The sequence below is a fragment of the Pan troglodytes genome, chromosome 6 (genome assembly GCF_028858775.2).
Source record: "Pan troglodytes isolate AG18354 chromosome 6, NHGRI_mPanTro3-v2.0_pri, whole genome shotgun sequence".
Lineage (NCBI taxonomy): Eukaryota > Metazoa > Chordata > Mammalia > Primates > Hominidae > Pan > Pan troglodytes.
The window spans coordinates 43,004,592-43,028,982 of NC_072404.2; the positions used below are offsets into that span (position 1 = coordinate 43,004,592).

General features: G+C 40.0%; 1 protein-coding gene across 18 annotated transcripts in view; it reads right to left on the reverse strand.

Annotated features, from left to right (window-relative positions):
• ELMO1 (engulfment and cell motility 1) overlaps positions 1-24,391 on the reverse strand; it is a 589,252-nt gene that overhangs the window by 358,760 nt on the left and 206,101 nt on the right. For 11 of the 18 annotated variants that reach the window (XR_010158837.1, XR_010158836.1, XR_010158838.1 and 8 more), the window contains 4 exons: positions 18,389-18,488; positions 10,157-10,308; positions 7,894-7,972; positions 1,917-1,967 (listed from right to left, as the gene is read on the reverse strand). Coding sequence is in view for 12 of the 18 variants with exons in the window: in XM_003950985.6 (XP_003951034.1) it covers positions 1,917-1,967; positions 7,894-7,972; positions 10,157-10,308; positions 18,389-18,488 (382 nt within the window). In the remaining 6 variants the exon portion in view is untranslated. Of the gene's footprint in view, positions 1-1,916; positions 1,968-2,986; positions 3,032-7,893; positions 7,973-10,156; positions 10,309-18,388; positions 18,489-24,391 lie in introns of all 18 variants that reach the window. The other 7 variants (XR_001719198.4, XM_009452901.5, XM_009452902.5 and 4 more) reach the window with 1 other exon arrangement.

Genomic DNA, 24,391 nt, shown 5'->3' on the forward strand with positions numbered 1-24,391 from the left:
ATAGCACACACTTAGTATCCAAAGCATATGGGTATCTCTTTTCTCAGCAACTCGAAAGTACTGCACTCCAAGTTCCTGCAGGAGAGTACCAACCTCCAACTTCAGCCATCAACAACATCTCATACAAGAAGTCCCACTGAAGCAAACTGATTTTTGAGACAGGGTGAACACAGTCATTAATGCCACTCATATCTCAGGGCATTCTAACCCTGACTCCCACATCAAGGTAATATGAAGACACTGAGCTACCCATTGATGCTGCTGCCTCTACATTTACCGAGAGCCAATATAAAGAAGGACAGTAATTATGAATACTTCTGCACTTCCAAAACCACAATTGGACCCAGAATGTATTAAGATGCTCTCCCAAGATTCATTTCAGATTTCAGTTCCAGAGGGAAAAGGTTTATCTTTCCCGAAGAACTGGGGGACCTCTTTTTATCAAACAATGAAAGTTACACTCATACGTTTCTTGTCATCCTTGACAGCCAGGAAGTTTAAAATTGAACTAACTTGGTCACAAATTGCTGGCATTACCACTGGCTTTGGGATCTACAACATTTATTTTCAACATTAATTTTTGATGGCTTACTTGTATTGGTGGGAGAGGGAGGGGGGATAGTGTGTGTGTGTATTAGACATTTGTTTCTGCTGTTGGGACATCTGGGACCTTGTTGACCCTGAAGAGACTGCTCCTCCCAGGTCTAGCCAATTCCTAGAGATAATAAATGACTCCTTTCATATGCAAATGAATCAGTCCAGAGCCTTGGCACCCACCCCCCACTCCTCTACAAGCTCTGGCTCCTACTCTTAGGACCACTGTTCTCCTGCCCTAACCACCCAGGGCCAGGTACCAGACAACTGGAGACAGCCCATAAACTCCAGAGCCCACTGAAATTATTCAAACTAGCCAATCCTAAATCTGCTCAGCCAGCTTACCTGGCCTCACATATCCCTTCCCTCAAAAACCACAGTAAGGACTCTCGCCCAGGTCTCCTTGGGCTTCCCCTGCCTCCTGACTCAGGAGCTTCCCCTGCCCCCACAATCCCCCAGTGGCACGGCATGCCCCCTCCTTTGGGGAACTATAATTAACAAACTTTTCAATGCCAGCCACCTCCTGATCTGTTGGCCTCACCATACTTGAATAATAATAAAAACTGCATTTGAGGACCAAGTGTTTTTAACTGTAAGCTTGCTGAACTGCTCTTTGGAATCACGCAAACAGAGATTTTTCTTTTTCTTTCTTTTCCTCTTTTCCTTTTTTTTTTTTTTCTTTTTTGTAAGCAGGGCAATCAATCAACCTGCTTCTTTCAAGTAGCTGGTAAGTCAAATAGCGGGTAAGGCCTCAGGAAATCTTGTTATTTGGTTTATTTCTAAACATTTGCAAGGTGACACTTAGGGCTTTTTTTTTTTTTTCCCACCAAGGTTTAAGGTCATCTTGCATCGCAGCGAATGAATGGCTCCTATCTATATCTTTCCTTCCTCTCTCTTGCAAGGGGGCCCCCAAAACTGATGTTCAACATCTCAGGACTTCTCTTGGTACCTGATATGTTTACAGCTAGCTTCCTCATTGAAAGCGCAAAACCTCATCAGGGTGAATCTTTTAAGCCCTGATCTCCCTAACCTGCCCCACTGAGAGAGCTATCCAACCCTTCTGGCCAGAATGCGTTCCCCCTTTCTCTCTCTCCAGAGCAGTTCCAGAAACCCCTCCCTCCAATCCAATGAGGCAATTCCTGTGGGAAAGCCTTTATTTATTCCAATTCCAAAAACTCACTTTTTCCTTCATTAGAGTTCCTACTGCTTCACCACAGAAGCAAGTCACAGAACAAACCACAGACTGAAGCCAAAAGAAGAGATTAACAAATGCACCAGGCCACTCCTCCCCCACAAAGAGGTCACAGTGCATAGGTACTCACTGTTAAAATGATGGAACGCAGTTGCTTCTGAGCCAAAATATTCGCCATCTCCTGTGGAAGAAAAACACACCCACACAAAGGCTTAGGTTAGAAAGCTACACTTCGACATGGCCAAAAGTGACCTTATCCTGGGGTGTGCTTCGTAACTGTATATCAGCAGTATTTCTTATGAAATAATGAACTCAAACAGGCAGTAGTATTCAAATTATTTTTTTTTGACTGTTTTATTTAGAATGTAAAAGCAATGTCCAAATGCAAAGGAAAGATATCTGGCACCTGCAATCTTCTTTTCTTTAGGAATTTCTTCCTTCCAGAAAAAGGTGGGTGCTAAATAAAAATCAGGCACTCCAAACAAAGCAATGGCTATTAGAAAGCCTCATCATCTTTTATTAGACTATGTATGTGCAGAAAGCTTTTATTAGGCAACACATGCCTGTAGCAAGGAGATTCCAGTATCTTCTAAAAGTCATTTCATCTTAATCTGTGCAAAACCAAAGAGTGAGTAATACATATACCAGGCTACATAAGTGATCTGAGTGGAGTTTAAGTGAAGGGCAAATATCTGGGTGATGCAAAGCTCTAGAGTCTACACTCACTGAGCTCTGCAAGGCCTGATTTCTGCAGGTTGTTTCGTGCCTTGGCATCTCCTGACTGGTATGGAGGATTCAAGGGTGATTTTATTAAAGGAAATGATGCACAGAGTCCCTTTATAAATATTGACAAGTAGAGACTAAGGGAAAATAGTATATCAAGCATAGTCTTGGAGCACTTGGAGCCTTTTAAAGTAAAAATACTGCTCATATTCAGGAAGACACTTGACTGTTGTTTTGTGGTAGGGGGTGTTTTTGGTGTTGCTACTCTTACTGAGTAGAGAAGAAACTAAGCCACGGTTTAAAAACTCAACCATGATTTCTACCAAGGTTAAAACAAATTTGCAGAAAGCAAAGAGAACCAAGAACGTGGGGGGTGGGGGAGATTTCTGAGGAGGGGCATACAAGCAGGGGTGGACAGGAGCAGCACAGGAGAGCAGGGCCCACTTTACGCTAACAAAGGGAACGTGGGTGACTTACAGTCAGAGGACAATCAAGGATGTCAACATTGCTCTCTACATCAACCTAACGGCGCCATCGCCACCACAGAAAGGAAAGCAAGCAGGAGAGAAGAAGGGATGGAAATTCAGAGGACTCTGTTAGAGGTTGACCACTGTATTTGAACGCCCCTGCTGACCCACTGCATTGAAAAGTGCTTAAATACTGTAAGGTGACTCAGAAAAGCTAGATGGCACTCAAGTCCACATCCAATACTAGGTCTTATACTCTTGAAAACAAGAAAGCAGGAGCAATGACGCATTGAGAAACAACTCAAATGGTAACCCAGAAGGAACCTTCCCTTCCACTAGGCATAGAAAGCAGGGCTTTCTTGCTGATCTTCATAGAAAGGCCCCCTGGTGGTGGTTTTTTTGTTTCTCCTAGACCAGATGACAAATAAAAGCCTCAAAGGATCCTATAGCTGTTTTAATTTCTTTCCTTTAAAAAGATGAAATTATTGCTCATAAATAAAGATGGAAAAAATATTTCTGTTCCTATGTTTGTCTATCAGTCTATAAAATTTAAAGTTAGAAGGGACAATGTATGTCCAACTTCTACTAAAGAAATCATTGTAATTGTCTGTTTACAATATTTATTGTCTGCATAAGACTGTGAGTCCCTCATGAGCAGAAAATGTCTTTTTCTTTTTTGTATTCCAAGCCCAAAGTACAATGTCTGACACCGAGAAGACAATAAATGTTTGATAAAATAACAAATAAATATTTTATACTACCCTCCTAAGGAACAGCAGCTTGGTCAAAGAGAAAACAGAAATATCCATGCCTCCATTTTTTGGCCTAATAGTAAGGAATTATTGGAGTAAATGTGAGAATCCATGGGGAATATTTTATAGCATTAAAATTATGTAAAAGTATAGATAGCTACAAATATGAATCCAGATATACTGACATGGAAAGATGTCCACAAAATATTGTTTAGTTTTAAAAGAAGTTTATAAAAACTACAATGCATGTAGTATGCTCACATTTGGTGAAAAAAAATGATGTATTAGGAGAATATTTACACAGAACAAACAGGGAAGTAGCACCATGAAAGTCACAAGAGTTGTAAATAATTGCCGTGGTTCTGCCTCTGGGAATATAATTACAGGAATCTTTCAAACTTCTTCCTTTTGAGTCAGTATTTTCTGATTTTTCTACCAAATCTTTTAACTAACAAGTTTTTTAAATAGTGCTTATCAAAAGTATAAGTATTTGTAGAGAAATTTGGAAGGGATCTCACCAACATATTTGCCATTGAAATAGTGAACTGAATAATGGTAAAAGTTGTAAGCAAAAGGATCCATTTGCCCACCTAACAGCAACCTCCTCCCCGACAAAACTAGCCCAGCCCTTCCCTCCGTTTGTGCCAAGAAGCAGAGAATCTCCTACATCCCAGAGGCATGGGAAAGCAAGGCCTCCACCCCTGGGGGAACCCTAGAAGGGAAGGGAGTTCCCAGAGGAGGAAGCTTTACCCTAGGCCCCAGCACAGGCCTCTCTCAGTAAGGCCTACCTCACAGATGCAAAGGAAAAAACAGCACAGGTCCTTCTGACCATGGTGGCATTTTTTTCAGTAACAGCAGAAATAAGGTATAAGTGTTTAAAAGCATTCCAAATTCAAAGAAACCCCAGATAATGGAGTCCTATGAATGTGTCTGGCCCCAAGTCAAAAAAAGATGAAATTTTAAAAAAGTATTTGACTGGAGTGGAATCAGGCTACTCCAAACAAAGCAATGGTGCTAAGGCTTTAAACAGATAAAACAAAAAACAAACAAAAAATAGTGTTCCTGCAAATCCAGTAAATACATGTTTAGATTATATTTCAATCTAATTGGAATGAGAAAATGGGCTTGGTGTTATCCAGGCTTCGGGAAGTTGTTTACTTGGCAAATACAGGAGAATTCTGTGAGTGACATCTCTGACAGGCGTTGGATGGGATGCTTTGCAGGTAAAAGCAGGGATAAGGTTGAGACTCCAACTCTGATTCTTACCCACTCAGTAACCTGGTCAAGTTCTTTACTCCCTTTGAGGCTCAATTTCCTTACTTATAAAACAGAAACAATGTGGCTTTCTCTGAATATGAGAATAAAATGAAATAATGTAATATAAAACACTGAACACTGCTTGGCACATGCCAGACTCTCAATAATATTATCATTGATGGCTGACTTTGGTCAATTTTCCTATTTGCCAAAAATTCAGAACTTTTAATTTTTCAGAACATATGCCAATAACAATGCCAACGTCAAATTCAGACCAGCTGAAACTTTATTTTACTTAGAACATAGAGCCCAGACTAAGGCATACAAGCTCAGCTGTTAATATAAATCCACAGCAACCCACATGATATCACCAGTTAGCTCAGTCTTCTGCTTTACAGGCCTCTACTGACCTTCAGAAAATAATATCCAACAAACTTTTCTTCATTATGAATCTGAAATCCCTTTTTAGAGCTATCTCGCTACTCACTGAAATTTTTTTAAATTTAAAAATCATGATACTCCCTTTATTTTGATGAACAACATTCTAAATTTCAAGAGTTTATAGTTTATGAAGTCCACATCACTTTTCCATGGACAAGTAAATTAAATACCTTGTAGGTATTTTTAGAGCTTGATTGAATGAGTCATATAATACTTCATAAATTTCTGCTGAATTATATACAGTCTTTCTTAGTTGGAATCTTTTCTTAAATGGTTTAAGGTTATTAGACTACTCTTTGTCATGGTTTATTACTCTTTGTGGTGGTTTATTAGAATAATATATAGCCAAACTGTTTCCTGTCAGTCTTATGTTGCATAGTTTTCAAAGAAAGACTTGATTCACAAAATCCAAACCTAATCTTATATCGACATTCCATTATATTACCATTATTATCAATGTCCTGAAGTTAGTACAGATTGACACCTGATTCCCTATTTGTCCATGGCCATGAGAGTCCAATTTAACAAATGAACAGTAGTGTTTGGTATAAAATAAGATGCAGTAAGCATTTTACTCATGTCTGGATTCAGAGATCCAAGTGAAATGGCCTTTTGAGTGGGCATGAACTTTCACTTCCTCTAATCCATCCTCTTCTTTCATGGATGGAGAAAGGAAACTTCCAAGAGTTGAGATCAGAATGCAACCTTCCTGACCCCACACGCTACACTCAGCTACCATGCGGCTGGGCCAGAAGTCCCCAGTCTGGCCAACAGAAGGACCCAGTTCCTCCAATGCCCAAGTCAAGCTTGTGTATGTACACAGTGAGAGCTTCCAGACAACTTCCGGGCTGCTTGGGAGTTATGATGAGTTTGGTATTTAGACTAAAATATCACAGAAGCAGCCCTATCCATGATTTCACCTCAGATCTGCAAAGCCACTCCTAAAAATCCAGCCAGGGTAAGAGTGCCCCTAGCACAGGCTTGTGGAGGGCAGGCACCTCCACCTGGCTCCAGGGAACACCAAATCAAACGTCCAGGAAACTATAAAGTGACACCACTCCTTGTGCAAACACAGCCCCCCAGGGATGAATAAGAAATTCTAAATGGAAAACAAACCAGAACCCCTCATGTTTAGTCACTGAGGTTTAAAATCCTTGGCAATGAAAAAGCAAAATAAAATCCAAAAATTCTTGTCATAGCATTCAGTAGCAGGTTCGCTTTCTAATTTCTTCTAAACGAACTCACTGGCAACTGCCATCAAGCTCCCCAGCATAGTTTCTAGGTGGGTGAAAGAGCTCATATTCCCACCCACTTTTTTAAGGAAGGAAATTGTGACCAGGGTAACATATTACATGACATGTTGATTGAAAAAAACATGAATGGATTTTGAGGTGTGACCTAAATTCCAAGACAAGGCAAAATTCCACTTCTTCACATCCCCTCTGTAATGCTCCTTTCCTTCGTGAAGAAAGAAATAAAGGATCTACAGACAAAGGACACCATCAGAGGAAAGGTTCCATGTATGTACATTAAGGGGTTCCTTCCTTTCTTTTTTCTTTTTTTTTTAAGACAGTCTTGCTCTGTCACCCAAGCTGGAGTACAGCAGTGTGATGTCAGCTCACTGCAACCTCTGCCTCCCAGGTTGGTTCAAGTGATTCTCCTGCCTCAGCCTCCCGAGTAGCTGGGATTATAGGCGTGCACTATCACGCCCGGCTAATTTTTGTATATTTAGTAGAGATGGGGTTTTGCCATATTGACAAGGCTAGTCCCAGCTTCCTGACCTCAAGTGATCTGCCTACCTTGGCTTCCCAAAGGGCTGGGACCACAGGTGTGAGCCACCGCGCCCGGCTCTTTTTATACAGGAGAGGAAACAGATGGCTCCAATTTCCCAGCCACATCCACACACAGAAGTAAGTAATCTCACCAAGCAAGGAGCCCCTCTGACATATGAATGCAGTTATCTCCACAAGGAGCAGCCATCTGCATATTATCCCTCCTGTCCTCTCACCTTCCATCACCTCCCTCCTTGGGAAAAACATGGCACCCCTCAGGGTCTGTTTCCTGATACAGAAAATGAGAACAGCACTTCCCTCAAGCTAGTGAGCATCTCATGAAATGACAGAAGGTCGCAGGGGCTCCTAACTCTGCTTCTACCACAGCAGTGTTTTCATCTTTTTACATCTGGGCTTCCAGGTTGCATTTCATTTCATGAAAAGGCTCTACTGCTGGAACACTCCTAGCATCCCTCATCAGTCAAGGGCTTATCCATCTCCACCCACTTGCCCCTGGATTTGGGAAGGACCCCAGCGGGCCAGCCGTGCAGCGGAACATAGCTGCTCTGGAGAGTCCATCTGTGGCCAGGATAGCAGAGTGGCCCAATGAGTCCCCGAATAGAAGGAGAGGGCGTTCTCTGCACACAAAGTTCCTAGCCCTGACATAGCCATAAGACTAAAGAAATGCAACTTACCTGCCTCCTCTCATCAGGAGCCTTCAGGAAAAGTGCATTAATCACTGCAATAGTATAGGTTTGGATTTCTTGATCTGACCTGTAAAGTTAGAGAACAATTCAGAAAATCAGAACACGAAGTCAGAAGAGGCTAGCCCTGGGTCAAACCATGAAAAGGCTCAAAATCAGCCCCCTCTCCCAAAAAAAAGTGAGAGAGAAAGGCAGGGCCTAGAAAATGCATTTTGCACTGAGAATGCATTTCAAACATCACAAGGTGGTAAATACACAACTACTATTACTAGCTGACAGTACACTGGTCAGTGCAGAATGCCCAGAAATATAGGCAGCCTTCTCTCTTATTCAGATTAAAGGCATAAACCTAGGGGATGTGTAATTGATGTACTACTAGTAATAGATGTATGTATGTCTGTCTGTATGTATGTGTATGTGTACGTATGTGTAATTTTCTGTCTGATACATGAAATATATCAGGGAGTAGTTTCAGATGTCTCCACATTCTTGGGCTAATTGGATGGCTCTATTATATATTCTAAAAATCTATTTCCAAATATAAACATTTCAATAACAAAAAGAACAGGTGTTTGTTTATAAATCTGATTTTCACTGGAAAGGAACCAGAAATAATAAAATGAAACAAAGCTCTAATGTAAGGCATGTAGTAAACAGTAAATAAGGAGGACTCAAGGCATAAACAAAGAGTGACTTATGAGCTACATTTAGGAATAACTTATCAGGCCAGTGAGAGAGAGGTGGAGCTTAGAACTAGGCCAGGATAGGGTGCAAAGCCCAGTTCATCACAGGCTGGCTGAGACCTTGGACAAATTCATGAGTATCCCCCAAGGCACAGTTACCTCATCTACAACATGGGGTTAGACACACTTATTTCATGGGATTGCTGTGAAGATAAAATGAGATTATGCATGTAAAATCCTTAGCACAGTACTTGGAGAATAATAAACTCTCCACTTTGGTAATGTGCTTTGGGATGAAGATGTATGCCTTTGAGATTCCCAGAAAAGACACAGTATATAAATTAATACAGTTCACATTCAAAGGAAATGTGAAACTGGTCTTATTTCTAGAGAAGCTACCTTACATTATCATCATTTTGAAGAATTATGATTCTGAGGCCACAATCACGGAGGCCACCACAATCCTCAGCTTCTGTGACTTAAATTTTAAATGTTGGTAATCTTCCCACCTCCAAATGAAAATAATATCTAATATAATCTGCTTTGGTAGTTTATATTATAAACACAACAGTTAACATTTCAGAGAACCATTCCCACCCTGCACCACCAACCCAAATGGGCCAATTGGGTTTCCTCTTGAGAATTTGTAATTGTGACCTAATGGACCAGGGGCAAGAGTTAGGGGGAGTTGGGTCACTGCAGTGCCAACCAAAATGCTAGAGAAAAGGCCATCTGCTGAGGACTCCGGGGAAGCTATGGTTTCTCTCCTTCTCAAAGCTTAGCTACTTATGTCATTTCTGGATTCTACAAGGTACCCCAGTATTGTTCCAATAACCTCCTTTCCTGTGTAAGCAAGCTCATAACATTTATTATCACTGCAATCCAAAATACTTGAATTTCTAAAGTAGCACTGTACAACAGAGTCCTTCTCAGGTTGGTATCGTCAGAGACAACCTTCCTAGTTACCTAAGGGAGGAAAGAAGGGGAAAAATGCCTCAAAGACTGCAGGCTGCAGGGGCAGCTATCTTATGTCCATTTTATAGCTCAAGCCACTAGAAAAAATCCTATATTTTATTATAAAATACAAAAGAAGAAGCTCACTAGAATCACCTTGAGCATAACTAAGAAAGAAGCCTGCCTTTAAAAATTCCTAGTAAAAATGCATAACATTACATTTCTAATTAACTATGAAAATACTCATTATATCACAGAAAACATTAACTTACATGGTTTAAGAAAGAGAACTTAAGAGAACAAATCATCCTGTTTTATCTTCTTAAAAGTAAAACTCTGCCAATATCTACCAATATCCATTAAAACTGAGAGCTTACCAAGGGCCAGGCGTGGGGACAGGCAATGCCAAGAACCAGCTTGGAGTTCAGTGAGGGACAGAGGCCAAGGGAAAGTAACCATGCCATTCCAGTGTGACACGTGGTTTGGTTATATGCCAAATTGAGATTCTTTTTCTGTACATTTAACCAAACTATAACAACATAAAACGTTTCCCAGTGCATTACCGTGGCCATCTTCCTGAAGCATTTCTCCTCCCCAGAGCATCTTGGCATGCTTACCCTTGCAGGTGTGGAATGAGCTGGCCGATGGTGATCTCCTGCGCCACTTTCTGGTAGAGGTCATGGCTATTGAGCACCATCGACTCCAAAATGGCCAAGGACCGCTGCAGGATCGAGATGTCTATGGCTGACTTGTTCACAAAACTTGCTATCTGAAAATCCAAGTGGGACACAATTGACTGCTCGTGGTAAGTAGAGCAGAGATGTGGAGAAGGGAACAAATGAATCAAATCGGGAACTCATTTAAGAAACACCAGGCACTGAGGATGACCCGGAATTACAGCAAAATAGCAAGAAACCCATTGAACTAGGGATTGTTCATGATATCATTACAAAGCATGATTTATCTCATCTCTATAATTCACTGATAAGCAAATGTTTTAAAAAATACACACCTCCAAGGATTATTCTTTCTGTATTTCCTAGGATTATTCTCCTGAGTTTCATCTTTTAGGGGCAGACAATTTCAACACATATATTGTAAGGATGCCTGTGTTTCTCTGGGATGGTAATGTCAACATATGTTAATTGCCATTCCTCTTGCATTCCCAGGCTACTCCTTCATCCACACAATCCATGGCTTTTATATGCTTATTATGTTCTTGTTGCATTCTTAAGGGACTCGCACAAATCTCACTTGTCAACACAATTCAACTGGCAACTTCTCAGTCACCGGCCACTCTCTTAAACGAAAAACTCGTTACCCCTTTCTTCCAATTTCTGATGGTTAAAACAAGTTCTTTTCATCTCTCCCAAATTTAGCAAACAGGAAATCATTTAAGTGAGCAGTACTAAAAGTTAAAATACTACTTTAAGCTCCAAAATAGATTCTCTAAGGAATTAATCACTAAATCCCCAAACATAATAAATCACAATGTGAGCAGAAAATAAAATAGAGGTTAGAATAATGGATCGCAGTAATCCAAACACATGGGTACCATAAAGGTTTTATTTTAGAGGCCTCATTAAAAGTTATTACTGTCTGTTGACAGCTCACAATAAAAAGCCATTATTATATCAGCATAATGACTGCTTTCTTAAAACCTAAATAACTTGGTTCCACGACAAGTAAACACTTGCTGCTTCCCCTCTGTCAACACTAATTTCTCCCTTTTTTGCTGCCCCAGAGACCACTTGCCTCATCTCCTCTCCATCTTTGCACATGATAAATGCACAGCACACCATGGCAGTTCCCAGGTACCATCGGAATTGTCCCTAGTCCGCTGATTTCCAGGTGAAAGGAGGGGTGGGAGACACAGATACCAACACTCTGCCTACCCCAGCTACATCTGGATCTCAGGGGTGGGAAATAATGTGAAGAAGTGCGGTGACATTATGATTTTACATTCCGAAAAGCTATTATTTTAAAATACAAACTTCAGGAAGAGTATGGAAATTTTAAGGTTTTCAAAAGACTGCTTCAGCTCTTCTCATGGCTAATAAACTTCTCCAGCATGTTTACTATCCTTGGCAAGCCCTTGACTTATTCTTCACAGTCTGCTCCAATCCACCAAATCTACCATGCTAAGGCCACCCTTCTTTCCCTAGGGCCATCTTTCTCTGACAAAAATCCAATTATTGTCACACTGTGTTCAGGGTTTAATACTTAACTTAGACATCTTCTAAACAGAGGATAAATTATCTGACTCCTCCCCCACCCCACCAAAGCATTTTTCACACTCTCGGCTTAATTCTTGGCACTGGTATTAGGAAACTGAAGAACTCATAAAGAAATTCATTGACAATACTTCAGATTTTCTTGCAACTAATTTTCTCCTCATTCCCGGCTCCCCTGCTTGTCTCTATTTATTAAATTTGGATGTGCCTTAAGGATGCATGGAGGCTTCTGCCTGAGAAGCTGTTGCTGATATTGTCAAGCACCCTCCGCCTCCATCTTTATCCACTCTTTTCATTCAGCCAATATTTACTCATCATTAAGTGATCCATTTCAGTAACATGCATTGCTTGTGTACTATGTAACAGGCTTGCCCTGTCCCACAGAGCTGGAAATACAAAGATGAAAATAACAAACTTCAAGGACCTTACAGTCTAGTATGGACAGATAAAAAGGCATTTACTATGAAGTACACTGCGGGACTATTCTTGGCATCCAAAAGGATGCCACCATTTGGATATTCCAAAAAAGCCAAAAATTAAAAAGGGGGATTATCAATCTCATTGTCTTCATACTCCTCTCTTCCCAATTATCACTCTTTTCTAAGAATCCATAATCATTGGTGATTCATATTTCCAGCTGCCTATTTTATATCGCTGTGATACATCTGACATGTCTCTGTTTTGATACAGAGTATATACAAATAACACTGGCCCAGTGGTCTAACTCATTGCTGGGTTACTAAAACATAATCGTCTGCAGTTTATTTTATGTTCAAGTTTTCCATCAAATGGAAATTTACCCCCTGAATTAGTCGCCTACTTCCATAAATATCCTTTTTACAATATTTCCTTTCTTGAAATATTCAATCAGAACTCTCAGTGTTTTCTTCTTTTTTATTTTTTATTTTTTGAGATGGAATCTTGCTCTGTTGCCCAAGCTGGAGTGCAATGGTATGATCTCAGTTCACTGCAACCTCCACCTCTCCAGTTCAAGCAATTCTCCTGCCTCAGCCTCTTAAGTAGCTGGGATTACAGGCATGCACCACCATGCCAAGCTAATTTTTCTATTTTTAGTAGAGATGGCATTTCACCAGATTGGCCAGGCTGATATCGAACTCCTGACCTCAAGTAATCCACCTGCCTCGGCCTCCCAAAGTGCTGGGATTACAGGCATGAGCCACGGCACCCAGCCTACACTCAGTGTTTTCTGATATGAAGTATACCTTCTCATAATGGGTTTTAAAGTTCTCTATAAATCATTAACTCTTCTCTGCTGCCAGTGGGCTTGCTCAATGGTGGTAAAACTAATTTGCTGTCTTTGCTTTAATTCAGGCATATTTATATCCCACATACATATTCCATTTCCATTCATTATTTTTCTCCTAAGAAATGAATCCCTTACTTTCATGAAAGTATTCTTTAAAATTCATGTTTCTAGTAATTCACCTCTTCCTTGACATAAATAACCTAATCATTTCAGCAATCCTAAAGCATGTTACATAATGAGCATTTTGTGTAACACACCTGGGGCACTCAATGCATTACAGTCCTATGTACAAGTCTGAAGTAGATGCTAATCGTTTTCTGAAACTTAACTTCTTTCTTTTATTTGTCACTGGTTTTAGCCAGATATTCAAATGACCTAATACTTTCACTTAATGAGTATTAATAACCAACGCATCAGGGCTGATCCAAGTGAATGTAATAACTGTCGTCCTCCAGGGAGCTTGAGACCAACTCCTTATAACTGAATGTATAAATTAGTTAGTGGACACATGTCTCTATGTCCAGTTTGAAAACTATAGATCTTCGTATAGCTAGAGAAGGTTATTCATGCCTATTTAAATTTTCATTTCCTTTATCCCCCAAAAGAGTAATAATGATTCCCTCTGCCTTTCAATTTATCCCAGCTCCATTACTGTACTTTTGGGTGACACAAGTGAGCCAACCCAAGCCAGCCACAGTACAGCTTCTCGAAAGTAGGCCAGTAACATAAGGAAGAAGCAAGAGGAGTTAGCAGTAATTAATTATACACACTAGCTCCTTGTACTGCTCATTCCTTTAAAAATCTTAGCTAAATAAGAGAAATACTTATGTAACTTTTAAGAAGCTAAGGGGCATTACAGTGCATGAATCAACGATCCAATAAATACTTCTTAGAATCACTTAGAATGAGATCTTAAAATTCTCCTATGTTATCAAAACCTAAAAGAACCATGGAGGGCCGGGCACAGCGGCTCACGCCTGTAATCCCAGAACTTTGGGAGGCCGAGGCGGGTGGATCACGAGGTCAGGAGATCGAGACCATCCTGGCTAACATGGTGAAACCCCCGTCTCTACTAAAAATACAAAAAATTAGCCAGGCGTGGTGGTGGGCTCCTGTAGTCCCAGCCACTTGGGAGGCTGAAGCAGGAGAATCGCGTGAACCCAGGAGGCAGAGGTTGCAGTGAGCCAAGATCACACCACTGCACTCCAGCCTGGGTGACGGAGCGAGACTCTGTCTCAAAAACAAAATAAAACAAAACAAAAAACCAGCCATGGAGAACATGAAGTTCCACTCCTGTATTTAAAATTATCTAGGTAGATGCCTGTAAATCTCTCAAATTTTTAAGAGGCAAAAATTACCAGGTCTCTAAAGCAAAATGGTGGGATGTTTGTCCAGGCACTGAAAACATTTGCAGGGTGAGCCAGGTTCTCCTGCACAGCTAGGGTTTCAAGAGCATTTATATGAAACTTTCCTTCCAAAAGAAGGCACTGATGTTATACTTGGCTAGGGAAAAACCAACTCATAACACCTAAAGTTTTTTTTTCTTTTCTTTCTACTCCATATTTTCTTACTCTCTCCCTAAGTAGCCGAGTCTTTAAAATGCAACAACATTATATATTGGTATCAAGGAATTCCAAGTTTCAGAGCTGTTTATGAAATGATGCTATTTATTGCAGCCAAAATTTGTAAACCAGAATCTAGATTCACACATAACAAAACAGATAAAGTAATAGAGAAGGAGACAGAGGCTGGCAGGGAAAAAAAATATTTCTCCAAAGTGGTATGAATTTGGCATTAATAGGAAGCCAACTCTAGACCACAGAGATAGGCATCTTTTGTCAGCCCATTTCCTAGTCGATTTTTGTTGAGATAAAGCTCCATTTAAAAGACAGTTGCCTGCATACAATTCCTGGGTTGTCAAAGTGCTGAATTTGGTCCAGCTAATGAATAAAAAAGTTAACCTTACAGAAAAGTAAGTAATTTTCTGATGACTATTTTTTCAAATTCATGTAACAGATCTCTAAGTAGCAATGCAAAGAAAATGAGACTGGGAATGAGGACATGAAATAGATTAAATGTGCTGCTTTTTAAAAAATACTTAATTTTTTATTAAACCACCAAGACTGTCAGTCTTTACTTTCTTACATTTAATATGATTTTTGAATTAATTTCAATGAATGAAAAACATTTTCTTAAGTTGTTAGAAAATTAAATGACTGTCATTCTCTTTGGCCATTGCTCACATCATTTAAAGAAACACAGCTTTCTAATTCCTTTCCACTCATCACCGAAATTTTACTTAAAATGTATTTAAATACAGTACTTTTTTTTCCTTCTCTTCTTCAAATTCTGTGGGTATTTTTAATGCTTCCAAGCAAATTTTATTCATTCATTTCACAGAAATGTATTAAGACCTTACTCTGTGCCAGGCCCCGAGGATAAAGACATGAAGAAAGCCACGTTTCTGCCTTCCTGAGGTAATACTCTATTGGGAAATACTGTTAAATGAATAAAAAATTCACCGAAATGTGACAAGTGCTGGAACAGGGGCATTCAGGAGATCCCAGGGGAACAGAGAGCAGAAGAAATTGCTTAACTCTAAGCAGTAAGGTCAGGGAGGAATATGTAAGAGACAGGCTGGTTAAGCAAGGCTCCGGGAACTATGCCTTCCACCACTTGGAAAGCACAGGTGCATGATGATGAGGAGAAGCACCCTGACCATGTGGCCAAGGACGCCCACTCACTATGTGACCTCATTCAACCTCGGCAAGCCACTGCATCCCTGCCTCCTAACCAGAAATAACAAGACTATCTGTTCTGTTCTGGAAAGGATTGCTGTGGGGAATCAAAAGAGCTAATGTTGGTGAAAGTAGAACATAATTTCAAGGAATTCACATTCAGTACAACATTGTTGTTACATTCTATAGCAAAAGAGGCTCTCATAACAGACAAGCCGGGCACTCTGGAGTTAGAAAAGAAAGCCTGCTGTAAATTCAAAAAGTTAAAATGTTTGTTAAGTATTAAAAAATCAATGATACTCACTATCTTCAGATTTGGAATTGCTTCTCTGGAACTGATCTTAGAGAGGCAAAATAGTGCCATTTATTTTTTCCTCTCATAATCTAATGCTTACATTCCCTGCCACCACCAAAGGTGGCAGGAAAGTACTTTATAACACATCGGGATGTCTTTGGCTTCTTTAGCTATTAGGTTGGTGCAAACATAATTGCGGTTTTTGCATTACTCTTAATGGCAATTCCAACAGTTTCTTTCCTTTATGGCAATTCATACCACTGATAAATACAGGCAAAAAGGGGCCTCTTCCTTTTCTGTGTGTTTTCTACAGGGTTCCTTTTGCTCATCCCCTTTGGCTTTATGGATTTACATAAGGAAAGAGAGTTGATTCTGAGATGTGTTGAGAAGGCCCTGGGTTTCCAATCAGCTTTTGTCTTAAATGAACATAAAACATAGTGCGGACATGACACCTGTGGGGCCTCTGATCCTACCCCCCCTCATTCAACCGATTAGGGCCATCTCATGTCCTTCGATTCAAGGCAACATCTCCCCTAAGATAATGATTAATTTCAAAAAAAAAAAAAGCAGCACGTTTACAGTGGGGAGATCCTACAGATGCCACCTAATCATGTAATCCAGGGTAACATCACCAGGCAGAGGACAGTGACATCATATGCCCATGAAAGGATGCACTGAGAAGGATGTGCCATAACTTCTGTAGCATTCTTGCCAAAAATGCATAACCTTCTTTAATTGAACCATGAGGGAAATATCAGACAAATCCAAATTGAGGAACATTATACAAAATAACTGTTAACTTTCAAAAGTGTCAAAATCATAAATGACAAACAAAAAACCTGAGGGACTGTCACAGACTTGGGGACACTAAGGAGGCATGACAACCAAATTCAGTGTGGGATCCTGGATCAGATCCTTAACCAGAGAAAGGCATTCATAGAAAAACAGGTGAAATCAAATGCCGGCATTGCACCACAGCTTATTTATCAATTTTGATAACCGTACTGTCATTTTGCAAAATGTTAACTTTAGGGGAGGCTGGATGAAGGGCTTATAGGAACAGTCTGTACTAATTTTTTTTTTACTTTTTTGAGACAGGGTCTCACTCCGTCACCCAGACGGGAGTGTAGTGGTGCAATGTCGGCTCACTGCAACCTCTGCCTCCCAGGCTCAAGTGATTCTCCTACCTCAACCTCCCAAGTAGGCGGGATTACAGGCTTCCACCACTGCGCCTGGCTAATTTTTGTAGTTTTCACAGAGACGAGGTTTCACCATGTTGGTCAAGCTGGTCTGGAACTCCTGACCTCAAATAATCCACCTGCGCTGGCCTCCCAAAGTCCAATTTGCTGCAACTTTTCTTTAAGTCTACCATTAGTTTAAAATAAAAGGCTTAAAAACTTCAAGTGACTCTTAATGGATTTTGCTCTGATTTTCTGGCTTGCACAGATTCACTGAAATTCTCTTTCCAGTAACCGATACTTATAAAATAAAGTTATGAATTCCAAACATCTCTTTATTCCTAATACAGTAGTAGGGAGGAGAAATGCCAATGAATTTATAAACCATTTCGCAAATACAAAGAAAGGAAAAAATAAATCAATAAATGACAATTGTCCATGATTTAATCTACATTTAAGAGTAACAAGATCAAGACTGTTTATTTTTAGTCAGAAGAATGGAAACAGAGTTGCAAATTTGTTACACTTCAATTGCAAGGAATGGTAGGGCTCTTCTGCCCCATCTTCCTGCACCAGGTCCATCTTCATTTGCTTCCTCCCAAATGAAGAACTGGCAGAACTGGGTGATGTTTGAGATATTCCTTGCACCATGATTACACGTAAGCAGGCTCACTCTGCTTAAGACACATGGACTCAGGCATCCCTCCTTTTCATATAACCCTGCTTCAAACCTAGGTGTGCAGGTCATCAGTATACTTTGCCTCTTTCCTTTTCCCTGGACACCAGGTTGGGGATTAAAGGCTCAAGAAGGACGACAGTAGGAACTCTGTTTAGGTCTTGAAACCAACAGAGTCACACATGGGGAATTAACACACTTGTGCAGTTATTAACAGTGTGACACACTTATCTGGTCTGAGCTATGGGTGCGCACATGCAATCCCTTATAATCTCTTACAATCATTTTTATACAGAATTTGGGTTTCCTGACCCCCACATACATAATATTATAAAAAATCATACCCATCTTTTAATATAAAGAACTAAAGGAAAGACAATTATGAAACATCCTCAAAGCAGAGAAAAATAGCTATGAAAGAAGACAGTAAGGAAAGCCTAAAGAGGCAGAGTCCACCTTACCTTCTTAATGAACGCCACCGAAAATGTATCCCAGGACACTATGCCATGGTCCATCAGCTCAACGAAGGCCGTCAGGGTGAAGGACAGCATGTCTCCAAAGCTGAAAAAGACAGAGAGGCACAAGAGTCAAGAGCCCCAAAGCTGAGCAAAGACACAGAAGCAAGAAAGTTCTGGGAAAGTGAATACAAGCAGAATTTTAAAAGATCAAGAGACAAATAGCAGGACCACAGGTGACTTCTTCACTAACATGAGTGACAAGAAGGGGCAGGACGGCCTTGATGAGGTCGGGCAGGACGGCCTTGATGAGGTCAACCAGGGCTTCAGCATCCAACAGACCCGGGCTCACACCAACTCTCGTTCTGGTGAGCTGTGTTGTTCTGGGCAATTCACTGACCCTGCCTAAGCCTCTATTTTTTCAGCTGAAAAACTAGATGGTGATATCTGTTTAGCCACAGAGCTACTTACTTAATAAAGTATGTAGCATATAGACACTCAGTAAATGATGGCTTAAAGAAAAGCTTCTTGGCTAATGAAATTTGGAGCTGCTTAGGGAGGGCAATGTGCTTCCTTTATTACCCATACACATCCAAAGAGAAAATTAAAAATACTTCTATTAAGAGAATTAGCACTTTTTTTAAGTGGTCTATACATCCCTCTGTGTGGACACACAGATACAAACATATATGCAAGTAAACATACTCATTTTGATTTTGGCCAGCATTTCGTCTTTAGTTAGTAACTTTTCTGGCATATCGATGGAGATAATCACTCCACATAATGGGTTTGCTGACCAAAAGACTTGCTGAGATTCAGTAGGCTATAAGGTGGGTCTAATATGTGGTTTGAAAATCCAAACAGAGATTAGGCTTGGGCAAATGCAGTTCCACCTAGGACCCTTATTAGACAATATCCTGGTGTCTACAGCTTTCAAAACAACACTTTAGCAGAGACTTAGATACACAGAATCTTTTATAGATATTCACCTTTATTGTAAATTATCATCATTATAAGTATTAACACCTTTATGATAAATACTCTTTCTTTGAGTACATTGAATTATGCCAGTCAGGATCTGTACACTGTATTATGTAACAGCACTGATTCCTAGGTTCAATTTTTAAAAAAATAAAGTTGGTTTTATAGATTTTTCATTTGTAGGCTCATGCATACCATTATTGATATCCTACAAAGTCTCCTAACATATTTAGATGGAACCTTCCAACTAGTTTTATTTCCAACTAGTAGAATAGAAAACAGGTAACATTTCTTTCAAAACAGCTTCTCAATTTCCCTTCTTCCTACTGTTCTACTCAGCCCAGCCTCGAAAATGACCTTTGAAATTCTGCATCACCACAGAAGATGTAATGCTAAATGGAACCTATAGAAGGGGAAGTGGTTCTCAGGGAAGGACAATGATCCAAAGCTGCCGGAGACCAGGGGCAACAGAGGGGATGTAACCAGCTAAACAAAAACGGCTAAGTAGGTAGTTTCTGGAGTCAGACAGCAGGGGTTCTCCCTTCAGCCCTAAGTGGGCAAGTTATGCACCATCCTATGCTTCTGTTTCCTCATTTATTAAAAATGGGGATGATGATGATGATGATGATGGTAGTGGTAGTCACAACTAGCTCAGAGATTTTTGGAGAAATGAAAACAAGCAAACATGCTTAAAGCCCTCCAAATGCTGTGCAGTGAATTGTAAGTAGCGTGTGAGTGTTACTACATTCTCACTATGCAAAAGTGAGATTTTTAAAAGGTGAATGAAGGACAAGATTTTCAAATGTTTCACCTTGTGTTAAGGATTCTCTGTTCTTAGAACTAGAAAATGAAAACAAAAACAGCAATGCAAGGAAAGCCAAACCATTCAGACCAGATAGAAAAGCAGCTAATATCTCTGGCTTTTCAGAGCTGCACAGGGCAACCTCGATCTTACAGGTGCCCCCTAGGTGGCATCAAAGGATCATGCCTCAAAAAGAAATTCCAAACCAGACAACACAAACTTATTTGAAGAAAAGAACAGAACATTAGAAAGACAGGTGGAATAATGGGTTGAAGAGAGTATTGAGAAAGGTTAAAGAAAAATTCCAGAATGACTCTTTCTACAGACAATGGATCACAAGAAAATCCAAATATCAGATTGCAAAATAAAAAAAAAGAAGAAGAAAAGAAAGTAAAAAGATTGCCTCAGGAAAATAAGAGCCAGGAAATAAAAGCAATTAGTAAGATTTATTAATAGACTGGGTAGGCATTAGTATTACTGTGAAAACATTATTACATAATAACATACAGCATTAGCAGTAAGCAAAATTAGCTCATTTATTTTATTGACTTAAAAAGAGGAAAAACAGGAACCAAATGATAACTAATAGTGGATATTTGGTCATACCCAGCATATTAAAAGACCTCAAATGTCAAAAAAATTCCCATATACACGCCATGGGAGGACAGCATTCACAGCATCTGTACAAGGCAAAAAACCTGCCTCAGTAACATCAACAGCAGCACAGGCAATGGAACAGGCAGTGGCAGAGAAACACACACACTACTGAATCAAACTATTAGCCTACTGCCGTGGTTCATGACTGCAATCCCAGCACTCTGGGAGGCTGAGGCAGGCGGATCACCTGAGGTCAGGAGTTGGAGAGCAGCCTGGCCAACGTGGTGAAACCCCGTCTCTCCTAAAAATACAAAAATTAGGCCGGGCGCGGTGGCTCACGCCTGTAATCCCAGCACTTTGGGAGGCCGAGGCGGGTGGATCACGAGGTCAGGAGATTGAGACCATCCTGGCTAACACAGTGAAACCCCGTCTCTAATAAAAATACAAAAAATTAGCCGGGCGCGGTAGCGGGCGCCTGTAGTCCCAGCTACTCGGGAGGCTGAGGCAGGAGAATGGCGTGAACCCGGGAGGCGGAGCTTGCAGTGAGCCGAGATGGCGCCACTGCACTCCAGCCTGGGCGACAGAGCGAGACTCCGTCTCAAAAAAAAAAAAAAAAAAAAAAAATACAAAAATTAGCCAGTCATGGTGGCGGGCACCTGTAGTTCCAGCTACTCTACTCAGAAGGCTGAACCCAGGAGGTGGAGGCTGCAGTGAGCCAAGATCGTGCCATTGCACTCCAGCCGGGGTGACAGAGTGACTCTGTCTCGAAGAAAGATAAAACAAATAAACCAATAAACAACAAAAAATACTCTTCTCTGCATTCCCATTAGCTAGACAGCACTCAGATAAGATCAGGAAACCAGATGACATTAGTCTTCAGTAGCTCCTTTAAAAGCAAAAGAGTATATTTATGTTCTCTAATATATGAAAGCAATATGACTCTGCTCCCTAGCTACCTGCTCAATAGAACCCTAATCCAAATGATCTTAGTAACATCTGGTACAGTCAATCGTCCCAAAACTACACTCCAGAGCTCTGTCTACAGACTCCTCAGACAGAACAGGCTGCAAGGACTTTGGGGAAAAAAAGCTGGAGAGAAGGAGAAAGAGTATCATTTGGTTTCCAAATCCCCATGCTTGTTTGGGAGTCAAGATTTCAATCTCTATGGCTGTTAAGGAGGTGCAGCACCATTTCTGAGACTGCAAATAGAGCTGTATGTGCTTCTCAAGTATCCATTAGTGGGAATGATTGGTAAGTGAGAGTAAAGCTTTTTCACAGCATACACCAGTCAAGGTACTCAGAGGAAGGATAGCTCTCTTGATCTATCTAATGACATGACAGATAGGCAGAGACAGATAAGAATATATAATAGGACCTATTTTATATATTACTAGCATATAATACTTATGTAAAATACACATAGGTATATAATATATACATATTACATAATATTCTGTATTACACACATATTCTGTATATAACATATTCATTAGGACTGGTTGCTGGGTGACACAGTAAGTTCCCATATGGAAGAACTTTTTCCAAATTCAACTTCAAACTCTCAGTTGCAAAGAAAGGATGGCCACGCTAAAATTTTATTACATTCCAAATCAAGGGATTCAATCACCTCTTTCAAGTGAGATGGCTATAAAAGCTCTTACTGAACCTTGACATAGGTGTTTATTTTCACTCCTAGAGGAGTAATTCAGGCTCCAAACCGGGAAAGCAGAAGGCAAGTTCTACCTCTGAAATCAATGCTGGGAATAGAGAGTCAAGGCTAAAAGAATTACAAATATAAAGCAACCACATGGCACATCCAGGAACATTTTTATTTGTTTGGATTATTTGTATTTTGTAAACTGTTAGGCTAAAGATTGTGCAGTACTGACAGCCACAAATTAAGCCAACTGCAAACTTTACATGCTGGTGGAAAGCCACTGTCACAGCCAACACACCATGTGTGCTGGAATGATTCAAATAAATGTTTCTCATCAACTTAGTAGACACCATCTTCATTCCAACAAAATTCAGCCAATCTCAAAACAAGCATGTAAATTTATGCTACTAATTTTATAAAAGAATAGTGCTTCCAAATGTTTCCATGGAGTGGCAAGCCTGTTAATACAGAATTTTATTTATTTATTTATTTTTTTAGACAGAGTCTCACTCTTTTGCCTAGGCTGGAGTGCAGTAGCGCGATCTCAGCTCATTGCAACCTCCACCTCCCAGGTTGAAGCGATTCTCCTGCCTCAGCCTCCCAAGTAGCTGGGATTACAGGTGCACACCACCATGCCCAGCTAATTTTTGTATTTTTAGTAGAGAAGGGGTTTCGCCATGTTAGCCAGGCTGGCCTCAAACTCCTGACCTCAGGTGATCCGCCCGCCTCAGCCTCCCAAAGTGCTGGGATTACAGGCGTGAACCACCATGCCCGGCCCCAATACAGAATTTGAAAAAAGATGAAAATAAAGGCCACTTTTAAAGCTATGATAAATTGTACTCAATAGATCCTTAATTGTCAAGGTTAATGGCCACGGTTCTGCCCTGCCCTTTGAGTTTTTCCATCTGTTTTCCTCCTTGAGGAAGTAAAATGTATATACATTGAAAGGTATGGATTTATAAGTCATCCTATAGACACACCCCTTACCTTCAAAAAGCATGACTTATGTCAGCAAACATTCTTCTAGCTCCTTTGTTAAAAATTTCAGTGCAGGTTGATTCTGGACTCTATTCTACTACATTGATCTGTTTATCTACCCCCTTATACCAATATCAGACCGTCTTGATAGCTAACCTTATAGGAAGTATTGAAATCAGTCAACGAAACTCTTCAACTTTATTGTTGATCATTTTGGCTATTCTAGGTCCCACACATTACCAGTGGTTTTAGGATTTGTAATTCTTTTAAAAAATAACTGATATTGCACTGAACCTATAGTATAAAGATGATATGCTTTGGCTCTGTGTCCCTGCCAAAGGATGTCAGAAGAGAACTGCTATCTAATTAAAATTGTGTCCTCCACCACATGAAATGGTCTATCCCTCCACTTGTTTAGGTATTTCCTCTCATTTATTTATTTTTAGCAAATAAATAGACATTGCATGTCTATCGATGAATTTATCCCTAAAAATAAAGATTTCTACAAATTATGATTTTGATACTTTATAAGTGGAAATTTTAAAATGTCATTTTCCAATGGTTGCTGTTAAAATATAAAAATTCATTTTTATTTTATTGACATTGTATCCTGAAACCTTGCTAAATTCAATTATATCTAGCAGTTTCTTTGTAGATTCCTAAGAATTTTCTAAATAGATAATCATGTTTCCTATGAATAGAGGTAGTTTTACATCTTCCTTTCTTATATTATGCTTTTAGTTTCTTTATTGACTTATTGCAATAGCTAAGAAATCCTATACAATGTTGAACAGAACTGCAGAAAGCAAACATATTTGCCTTATTCTCAGTCTGTAGGGTAGAAAACATTCAGTCTTTCAACATTAAGTATGATGGAGTTTTTGTAGATTACTTTATCAAGATGAGGAAGTTCCCTCTATTCCTAGCTTGCTGAGAATTTTTATTATTAATATACATTAGATTTTATGAAATGCTTTCTCTCCATTAAGATGAT